At 46.8% G+C, this 11,251-nt stretch overlaps 1 protein-coding gene across 3 annotated transcripts in view; it reads left to right on the top strand.

Moving 5' to 3' along the window:
* The window catches only part of Ahrr (aryl-hydrocarbon receptor repressor), an 87,594-nt gene that overhangs the window by 29,033 nt on the left and 47,310 nt on the right, over positions 1-11,251 (top strand). Inside the window, exons 4-5 of one of the 3 annotated variants that reach the window (XM_040757748.1) lie at positions 7,376-7,438; positions 10,974-11,071. The exons of 1 other annotated variant lie outside the window; for it this stretch is intronic. In XM_040757748.1, the coding sequence (XP_040613682.1) occupies positions 7,376-7,438; positions 10,974-11,071 (161 nt within the window). The remainder of the gene's footprint in view (positions 1-7,375; positions 7,439-10,973; positions 11,072-11,251) is intronic. One more of the 3 variants, XM_013123832.3, reaches the window with a different exon arrangement.

Genomic DNA, 11,251 nt, shown 5'->3' with positions numbered 1-11,251 from the left:
AAGAAGAAGAAACCCTGAAAGCTGTTTGTGCTAGAAAATAAGCTATGGAGGAATATGCAACATAGAATGCCTAGAAAGGAGGCTCTACTGACCAAGACGGGAATGACTTCGGAATTAAAATGATTTATGGTAGCAATGGCTGATAATTATATTCTTAGCCGGGTGGTGGTGGCGCACGCCTTTAATCCCAGTACTCGGGAGGCAGAGGCAGAAGGATCTCTGTTAGTTCAAGACCAGCCTGGTCTAGAAGAGCTAGTTCCAGGACAGCCTCCAAAGACACAGAGAAACCCTGTCTCGAAGAACCAAAACAAAATAAAACAAAACAAAAAACCAAAAAAAAAAAAAACCAAACAAACCCAAAACACAAACAAAAAAAACCAACAAAGCAAAAAAGCCAGGGTTCTGTCAGTGTGTACTAGTATAGATGAATGAATTAAGAAACAGAAGATCTCTCTTTAACATACCACTAACTAATAAAGTTAGGTGAGACAAACATAAAAGAGGTGAGCTATAAGCCATCGCATTGAGCCATAATTGATTCAGATAAATAATACCAATAATTACAAAGAATAATGGTGAAAGTGTGGTGAGAAATGGGATTTTTATAGTCTCAAACAAAATACCTTTTTGTGTCAAGGGGGGAAAAGAATAACGGAGAGAACCAGTGTTCACTGTCCTCAGTGACTGCATTTGATCTGCTGAGAGTACCTAAGTTAACACCGTATATCACACCAAAACGCATCATCTTGGTTGAGCCCAGACTTGATGATCTTCCTGATGAAGATGCATGTTCTCATCCGATCACAAGGACTCGTCAGCCTGCCACTGGCTGAATTGTGGTCTTCAAAGAGATCTGATAGAAGACACTGGACTGTGGTGAGAACCACAGCTTTCCAGCCAGTGTCTTGGCAGAGATCTTACTGTACCCATTGGTACGCTTCAGTGGAGTCTATGGGGAAAATTGGGTGTGTTGTGCTGTTCTTAAAAGTTTTGTGTAAGTTTGACATCCCCAATAAGTCAACAGGAGGCACCAAGAAAGCAGCACTTAAGAGTTATAGGGAAGTGTTCTGTGAAGTCGGAGTCTGCAGTGTGTGCTCAGTGAGGTCCTGGGTGCTCCTAGGTGGTAGAAGAGCAAATCTTCGGCAACAGGAGGAAGGAAAGGGGCAAGGGTTGGTAGAGTCTGCAAAGAGGCTTGTTCCCCAAAGTGGTTGTGTACATGTATCTGTGAGGAGCATTTTCCGCACCACGCTATCATGGCTGTCTTCATCACTAGCAGAGGCCTGCGCGATTACAGGAATTCAAGGCCGAGAAGTGGACAGCTGTGGCAATGGAAAGTAAGATGAAACCACTCTTGGTAGGGCTTGAACATGGTATGGGCAGGGAGCAGGCATAAGGAGAGATTTCCTGGCTTGTGGAAATGTTGCCACTGCAGCCTGCCTACCTGGAAATTATTACCTGCGTACCTTTATTCCCTTTAGTTATTTTTACTTTTTTTGTTTTGGCGTTTTGAGACAGGGTTTCTCTGTAGCTTTGAAGGCTGTCCTGGAACTCGCCCAGTGGACCAGATTGAACTCAAATTCACAGAGATTCCCCTGTTTCTGCCTCCTGTATGCTGGGATTTTTTTGGCCTGTGCCATCACCACCCAGCTATTCTTACATTTAATTGGAATATAATATTTGTGCTTATTGGTAGAGCAAAATATGTATTATACTTTAGCTGAAACATATATAATGATAAAACCAGAATAATTAGCATTTCTCTTTTTGTCATTAGAACTAACACACTGTGTATATTAATACTTTTGAACCATTATTACATTTCTGAAGTGAGTCCTGCTTGGTTATTTTCTCTCTTTTTGAGGTTTATCTCATATGCAGGAGTGTCTTTGCCGGAATACGTGTCTGTGAACCACGTGTATGTGGTGCCTGCCAAGGTCAGAAGAAATTATTGGGTCCTCTGGAACTTGAGTTACAGCTGCCTCTTCAGAGCTACTTCCTGCTCTATTTTTTTTTTGTAGCCATTACCCACCCTTTCTGTGTCTCTTCACATTATCCTTCCCATCCTATGAATGACCTTTGTTCTCTCTACGTCTGTGTGACCAACATTTTTAGCCTCCACAAATAAATGAGAACACGTGGTAGATTCAGAGCTTAGCTTCTTTCACTTAGCGCAGTGGAACCCAGTTCCATATTTTTCTAGCAAACAGCATCATTTAATCATTCCTATGGATGAGTAGCATTTCATAATGTTTATTCATCACATTTTCCATATCCGTTCATTCACTGGTGAAAATCTAGGCTGATTCCATACCCTGATTATTATGAATGGTGCTAGAGTTAATTCAGGTGTCTCTTTGATAAGCTCATTTTCTTTGGCTGTTTACTCAGAAGTGAATGGTCTCATATTTCTTATTTTAGATTTTAAAATTACATTTTCACTTTATATTTTATATTACATTATTCTCCCTCCTTGCCATGGTGTGTGTGTGTGGTGGGCGATGGTGGTAGTCTTCTACCATGTGTGCCGTGTAGGCCCTGAAGCAAACTCAGGTTGTTAGATTTGGCAGCAAGCACTGTTACTCACTGAGACATTTTGACACTTGCCATTTTTTTCCTGTGCTAATATCTTGAAGTATCCCCTATGTTTTCTTTTTTGTAGTTTCATAATTTGGGTACTTAATATATAGTTTTAGGTCAGGTCTGAGTTGATGTTTGAGATGATGAGAGGAGTTAAGCCTCAATCTTGTAAATAAGGGTAATTCCTTGTGGACCCAGATACAACCCCTGTGAGTCCTTCATTGAGACTAGTCAGCAGTGTCTAAAGGTGTTTCCTGATTTAGACTTCAGGTATTATAGAAGGAGTTTGCTTTGGCGGTGGACACAGAATGATGAAGGATATAAGTCCAGGACCCAAGAGGCGAGTGCCATTTGCTGAAAATGTCAACTCCTGTTTCTGGAAGAGGTGGCGCTCAGGGGTGCAGACTCTGGAGGCTGTGTCCCCATAACCCACAAGAGGGACATTCTCGAGGGGAATAAGGAGGTGTGCTGACCTCAGGGAAGTACTACAACTCCTCCATCTTGAGGGGAGCTCCCGTCTGTGTTTGACTACCTGTCCTTCTGCAGACACTGCTTAGGCCAAGATGCTGCCCCACAAAGCATTGCACAGTTGACCTGGTTGGCCTGATGAAGTTGCTGCTTTCTGTGCCGGTGTGGTTGATTATCTGTGGACCCTTGAGATGGAGGGGCTCTGTCTCTGGAGCAGGAAGATGCTGAAAGAGTCTCTGTTCTCAAGATGGCATATCACTAAAGTGCTCAGGTTTCAAGGTTGGGAAGACAGGGCCAGCCCATGAAGCCAGGTGATAGCATATGTGACCTCTCTATAGCTGGGACTGCTGGTGTCCAGGGAGCTTCAGTGAGCAGGAACTCCATTAACTCTCTCCTTCCCAGGAAGTGGGTCATGACCATGTGCTCCGTTCTACTCCCAATCCCACCGACCAGTTTTCTGTCTCTGAAAGGCTGGCATCTCCCAGCCAGTAGCCTGGAAATACGGATGTCTATTTGGGCTTCTGGTTCTTTCTTAGGGTTAAGGCGAACACTTGGGCCCCTCTTTCTAGCTGTCTTGGGATTGCTTCATCCAGATCTATTCTCAAAGGCCGTCCCCTCAGTTTGCCTGACTACACTTTTGACATCACCCCTCATCCCCAAGAGGCAGTAGAACCTTTCTGGCTTCCTGCTCAGTGTTTCTTCTTATGTTTGGCTTGCATGTGGTATCTAATTCTCTGCTGTATAAAATCAGGGATAGGTAATGACAGGTTGTATGATAGGTTGAAGGGGGAAGCAACTACAGGGAACAAGTGGGCACATCTTTACAAGGATCTGTGTATCTGACATTAAGATACCGGGATGTTTTACTAAATTCAATATGTATCTGTTGATCACAATTATGGCAAAATCTTGATAGGAGCTAGTGACCTATAATTACGTATAATTTATTTGTGTAACGGAGCTGAAGACTCAGGTAATTGCCAGGCAAGCAGGCCAACTCCATACTGCTGTTAGTTACAAGTTTTCTGACAAGTAGCTATAGATTTATTTATGAGTGTTGGTGTGTGTGTGTGTGTGTGTGTGTGTGTGTGTTGCTGAGAACTGAGCTCATGGATAACCAAGTGCTCTACTGAGCTGTCATCTTCCATTATCAGCTCATGTTTACAAGTAGATTTTATACTCTTTCTGACCTCGAGGGCATCCAGTCTGAGCTGTCAGGACAGCATCTTGCTGTGGGTTGTGGGAGTTTGGTGACTCTTATAGAATGCCTTATTCGTGCTGATATCCACACCTAAGCATCACGAAATTATGAATTTAGCACATCTTTGACTTTAAAATATTTCCTTTTAAAATACACTTTTTGGCTTTGTTTTACACAACACTTCTTGAGCCCTCACTGATACTGGGTACTTTCTCTTGTTTGCTGAAACATTTACTGATAAAACTCCATAACAACACCCAGTTTTTGCTACATCAGAGACTTCATAGCATGAAAATAATATGCAACTGCATTGTGTCTGAATTGTGTTATTCCCTCCCACAAGGAGCTAGTTTAAGTTTCATCTTCCACAATGACAGGTATTTGAGGACAAAGGTGATGTTTCTCCTCTGAAGGGTGAATAAATGACTGAAGACACACAGAGCTTGTGGGAAGAAGTAAATACCCTTAGCAAGGAGTTAAGAAGAGACAGGCACATGGCTGCCTTTTGACTAGTCCTCACTGGCTCAGAGGAAATGCATTTTAAATTTTCATTTATTTGTTTATTTATTTAACATCCCAACTTCAGCCTTCCCTCCCTTCTCTCCTTCCACTCCCTCTCCCCACATTCTCTCCACCCCCTCAATCCACCCCTCCTCTGCACTCAGAAAGGGGCAGGCCTCCCATGGGCATCAGCAAAGTATGGTTTATCAAGCTGCCTTAAGATCAAGCTCTTCCCCCTATATTCAGAATGAACAAGGCATGAGGGATAGGTTCCCAAGAGCCAGCCAAAGCACCAGGGACAGCCCCTGCTCCCACTGCCAGAAGTCCCATAAATAGACCAGGCTACACAACTGACTCATATGTGCAGAGGGTCTAGATCAGTCCCATACAGGCTCCTTGGTTGTCAATTCAGACTCAGAGTTCTCATGTGCCAGGCTAGCCTTTTCTGTAGGTTTTCCTGCAATGTGGGACCCCCACTAGGCTCCTATAATCCCTCCTCTCTCTCCTTAGCAGGACTCCCAAGCTCTGTCCAATGTTTGTCCATGGGTCTTTGAATCTCCCTTAATCAGTCACTGGATGAAGGCTCTCTGTTGACAACTGAGGTAGTCACCAATCTGATCACAGAAGGCCAGTTTAGACTATACATCCACTGCTGCAGGAGTCTTAGCTGGAAATGGGGGCTTATGGAATCCAGTAGAAGCCTGATGCAAGGGAAACTCCCACAAGTCTACAGTGATAGCCCCTATTTCCTGAGAAACTGTCATACTGATTTCCAAAGTGGCTGTGTAAGATGGCACTCCCACTAGCTAATGGAGGAGGGTTCCCCCTGCTCCACATCCTCTCCAGCATGAGCTGTCACTTGTGTTTTTGATCTTAGCCATTCTGACAGGTGTAAAATGGAATCTGAGCCATTTTAATTTGCATTGAGGAAATGCATTTGTGTGTGTGTGTTTCTTTGTGAGATGCTTGGAAGTGTGAAATCTTTAATGAACGTTTTGTGAAAAATCTGGAAATTATATCTCAAAAGTCACAACTTGCTGTAATATACAACTTGATCTATGCTTCAATTTTTTAAATATCACATTTGGATGATTGTTTATTCATGTTCCGATTTTTTTCTTGTCTGAGGAACCGAACAGTAAAAAGATTTTGAATTATAAATGGCCATTGCAAAGATCCCAAAGGCTAGTATTTGGTAAAGTCCCAGGTAAGACACAGCTATCAGCTAGGCTGGGGTGACAGGGGCACATTTCCATCACACTTGTCTAACCTCTTTAGATGGCTGGAGGAGGAAACAACATACAGGATACCGGCCCAATGTGCAGCTTGAGCCCCGGAGATCAGACACAGTATAGAGCCTGGGCTCCTATCTAATGCTGAAATGTTGGCATTTTACCTCAAGCTGGCCCTTGGGCGTATTTATCAGGGGCCGCTCGAGAAACAGATCAACAGGGGTAGGAACTGTGAGGAATTGGCTAATGTGGTCACGGAAGCTAATGGGAATCCCGGAGAAATGAATGCCACCATCCAGCGCAGGTCCAAACTGAGAATCAGGAGCAGATGTAAATAAGAGGCTGTGTTCCAGCTCACCCAGAGGCAGGAGGAAAGGGCGAATTTCTCCCTTACCAGTTTCTGTGCTCTACAGGCCTCAGAAGTTAGGTGACACCATCCACACCACTGGACCCTGTTCAGATGCTACCCTACCTGAAATACCCTCAGACATTGGAAGCTGTGTGACTGGGTAACTCACACATAGTCAAAGCAGTGTTGTTCATGGCCCCGGGCACTGTCCTTGTTAAAGTAGAGGCCAGTCCTTGGTTGTGGACCTGTTTACTCCAATATCTGAAGCCAGTCAGCAAGAAGGTTCAGACAAGAGTCCTTTCCGAAGATTCTTGGATTTCCTCCTAATTAACGAGACTCCGTGCATATGGTAGGAGCCTGTGTTCTGATTCCTGGAGGGCACATCACCATCAGGCATTCATCAGGCTGCCTAATGCATAGATGAGCCCATGCGTCTAGCAAGACTGAACATCATAGATGCACAAAAGGGCTGAGTCCTGCAGATTGTCGGACCAACTCCTGCTGTCACAAGGGTAGCCCTTCAGTTTAAAGACACTCTCAGGGAACCTGCCCATGTCTAAGGGTAGTCCTTCAGTTTAAAGACACTCTGGGGGAACCTGTCCATATCTAAGCAACTTCGCTTAGGGAGCTTTTCAAGACGGGGTTGCCAGGAATCCAGGGTTTTCTCTTATGTTTATTTGTTCCTGCCTTCTGGGAACTGCTGAGTGTTCTGCCAGCAGGCCTGGCAACTGTGTGCCTTGAGACAGCTGTGATGTCCCTGTAGGTCGGTCGGTCCTTACATCTTCTTTGTGGGAAGTAGTGTGTGGGACAGGTTTTGACTGGTAGAACCTTGAAGCATAGCATGACCTTAACACAGGACCTGGACAATGTGTCATTCTGTCTGTCCACACTGTTTCTGTGCCGCTGCTTACTTGGGCACTCGGTTCACAGTAGACTGTGTTGCTGTAGGCAGAATCTTGATGGAGGCCTGCTCTTCCCAGCTGTAGCTCTGGAACTCTAAAGCAAACTGGCTTACTAAAATTCCAACCAGGCCTCCTTCTTGCCCAGGGGATGCATCGGAGATTCCAGCTGTCCAGGAGGACAGTCCAGCTTGCTGCCGGGAGGTTCTGGGTGAGTCCTGAGTGACAAGTCATCTCTCCTACCCTCCCTCTTCTTTCTTCCTCTGAGCTCTTTGCTTCTCTTTCCTATCCTTTTCATACCCGGCCTTCCTGCTCCGCCTGAGACTCACATCTCTGTCTATTGACGATCTAAAACAAACTTTACTCAGCCTTGTAAACGCTCAGCCAAAATTCTGGAACATCTCTGCTCCAGCTGGCTTGCCCAGCTTTGTCTCTGACTAAAGCAAATCCAAGGGGAAAGTAACTACAGAAATGGCTGGCCCACTGATCAGACACGACACTCAGGTGTAGGAACTGACATCACTGAGCTGAGAGAAAGGAGAAAAAAGGAGCCATTTTCAGGCATGACAGCACCACCCAGGCGCAGAGATGGTTCATTCTTCTTGCTTCTCCTCCACAGAGAGCACTTGGCTGAACTGATGCACGCGACCCCCAGCAGTCCCTGGATTTGTGTGTGTCTAGCGTCCACAGATGGGGTCCTACTTGCCTGCTAAGTGTGGAGAAAGGGAAATATGTTACTAGGAAGTTGGATGCCCAGGATAGCCTATGCTCCCTGCATTGCTGTGTGTAGCAATTTCAACTGTCTCCATGGTAACTCTTCAAAATCATGCTGTTCCAAATAAACTACTTCAAGGTTTCAGGAAATAAGAGAAGTGAAAGATTCGTTGGTTCCAGTGAATTGTGACCACTTGGGGACTCCTTGAAGTGTCCCGGAGAATCTCAAAAGTGGTTGTGTTTCCTGGGTCTGCAGATGCTGCCGTGTCTACAGTTGTAGGGGAAGGACTACGGCTGACAGGAGACCATGGATTTAGGTCGAGCTGGACACAGAGCACAGGAATCCAGCTCATTTCTGAGCAAGCAGCCCCAGCAGGTCCCTCTTCTTGCCAGTGTCCCCAGAAGAGCTGGTTGAAATTTACAGTGGCGGGTGCCCTGGAGTTTCCTGCTCACTGCCCTAGAAGTCGGCTGGGGAGGGGAAAGCCTATAGGTGCAGGGTGGAGGGGCGGAAAGCAGCGGGAAGTAGTGGACAGACTCTCAGAGGCGTGTGGATCACCTTAAAACTCTGCTGGTTCTTAGACACTTACCCTCTAGCTACGCTTTGTGGGGGCCCCAGTGACCTCCACTACTCTTAACTCAAGCAAAGACACCCGACCCGGCTCGGGCTGACCAATCACACTGCAGGCGAGAGTTGCCGGACTGAGATGTGCTACAATCCAAACCCCTCCCATCCCGGTCCCACCCCAGTCCCCGGCCACACCTCTGTCCCTTTCCCTCGGGCCTGGGCCCCCAACCAATCTACCCCCGCGCTGCCGGGCGGGGCCCAATTCACTCGCACGCGATCGCAGCCATCGCGTGACGCCTGTGGCCGCAGGAGGAAGCCGGAGGCGCCAAGCACGCGATGGGGGTGGTGGAGTCTCGGGAGCTCAGCCTATGCTGGACCTAGCCGCTCTTAGAGGCGGAGCTGGCTGTAGGGGTTGGAGTGGGGAGATCCTGTAGATCTGGCCAATTTCTGTGTTGTGCTCAAATGGTACAGCAGTTCCACTCCTACCCGCTTTCCTGCATAACAAGCATATCGGCCCCTCAGCCACCCTTAAGTTCTCTGGAAGTTTCGTGCAAACTCAGTGGTGCTGGGAACGTTTCTCATCTGCAGGGAGACCATTAGAAAGTCGTCCCTGTCCCCTGGGAATCCTCCTGCTGATGCCTTGGTTTATAGGAGACCCACACGGGCCGAATCTTACTGTCCCGTTCTCCTCACCCCCAAGTACCAGGGGACAGCAGTTCCTCTCACTCTTGCAGTTTCCATGAAACATTGCCCAAGGGAATGGGGGTGCCCCTTCAAGGCATCTGGCGCCTCGGCCTGGGAAACAAAGTGGGCCCCTTTATTCCTCCTGTAGCCACATCTGGGAGCACCAAGTATGAAGCCTCCTGTGTGGGAGGCCCAAAGTGGGGACAGACTTTGTGAAGGACTGTGAGTGAGCTTCAAGGAGTCTGGCTCCATCCCTTTTTTGCCCCTAGAGTCTGACCCTTTTGGCAAACCTCTATCTCCAAAAATATTTACATCATGACCATAACAGTAGCAAAATTACATTTATGAAGCAGCAACAAAAACAATTTTATGGCTGGGGGTCACCACAACATGAGGGACTGCATTAAAGGGTCGAAGCGTTAGGAAGATTGAGAACCATTGCCCTAGAGGTGTCAGGGACTCGTGTCTCCCAGGAGTGATGTGAGTTCTGACAAAGAAAATGGCATGTTCCTTACTTAGTGCGGTGAACAGAAAACCCACTCTCAGTAGTTGGGCAGACAAGGCTGAGAAAATGGTGGCTTCAAAGAAAGGAAGAGAAAGATACTAGATCCCAAAAGTCATGTCACTGCCTCGGGGGTCATAGTCTCCTGGGCTACCCTGGGAAGGTTACACAGAGTCCTTTATCCCTGCCAAAACCCTTGCATGGGCAGACCAGGCCATGTGACACATGAATGATGAACTTTGATTCAGATATTGCTTTTATTTCTGAATAATATGCCCAGCCCATCAAACTCACCCTTTCCAGCATGAGGTGGGCTGTGAACAGGTAGTGAGAGTACTTTTAAGAATGCTGTGGCCCACTGGAGAGGTGGCTCAGAGCCCTTCCAGAGGTCCTGAGTTCAATTCCCAGCAACCACATGGTAGCTCACAACCATCTATAATGAGATATGATGCCCTCTTCTGGTATGCAGGCATACGTGCATACAGAACACTGTATACACAATAAATAAATAAATAAATCTTAAAAAAAAAAGAATGCTGTGGCCCTCAACAATGGGACTTTCTGTCTGGACTTAAGTCACCTGGGTGGTGGAGATGGAGTCAGCCCATCAAAGACTAGAATCCAGCTCCGTAAGAGAACCATGAGCTTTCCATCCCAAAGCCGTCAGACCAGACTTGGATAGGGGTGCCAGGGAGGTTGGCATCTTCATAGGCCCAGAAGCATGTGTGGGCATTCTCAAGGACTTCACTTACCTCCAGGTGAGGGCGTTTGACCTGTTCCCTTCCAGCAGACATGAGGGTATGGGATATCGGTGGACTCAGGGTGCCGTGGCCTAGCCTTGAAGCACATGACAGGCTCCCTTTCAAAGGGTAACCACCAGTGCTGTTTGGATCACTGGTATTTGGATCTCAGGAGGTGTCTGTGGGAACCCTGGGATCCTTGGCCATGAAGGGAACCTTACAGGAAACCATACTTTGTCTCAAGACTGGGTAGATGAGAGACTCAAGAGCAGTTTCCAAGATGAGTTTGGTCACACTTTTACATTAGGTCACCCTTTCATGCTGGCCTGGGGCCTCAACTTGCTCCTCCTGCCAATCATACAACTTTTTAAGGACTTTGTGGAGATCCTGCATATCTTGTATAGGACAACAGCACAGGCCAGGTTGAGCATCTAGCAGGAACCATGGGGTAAAATTCAGGAAAACACAAGAAAAATGTGATTAAAGCCACTAGCAGGCGTGGGCTCTACAAAGGGCTCACCTGTTCATTCTTCCCTGACAGCCTTGCAGGAGACATGTGTATGGCCATCTCCGCCTCTGCCACCTGAAGACCACTCACACAGAGGGTTCCCTGTGCAGGAGGGACGGCTGCTGCTGGAGGTAAGAGCACATTTCACTGCAACTCCACACAGCCGTGGTGGTTTTGTTTGGTGTGTGTGTGTGTTTCCTGATAAGAAGCTGAAAAGCACCAAAATGCCTTCATGAGCTGTTTGCCAGACTGGTCCAAGACTGTTTAAGCTAGGATCTGTGGGCAGGGACCCACTTCAAGGAAGGAGTTAA

Source organism: Mesocricetus auratus, unplaced genomic scaffold (genome assembly GCF_017639785.1).
Source record: "Mesocricetus auratus isolate SY011 unplaced genomic scaffold, BCM_Maur_2.0 Super-Scaffold_100015, whole genome shotgun sequence".
NCBI lineage: Eukaryota > Metazoa > Chordata > Mammalia > Rodentia > Cricetidae > Mesocricetus > Mesocricetus auratus.
This window is presented reverse-complemented; position numbering and strand designations above follow the sequence as displayed.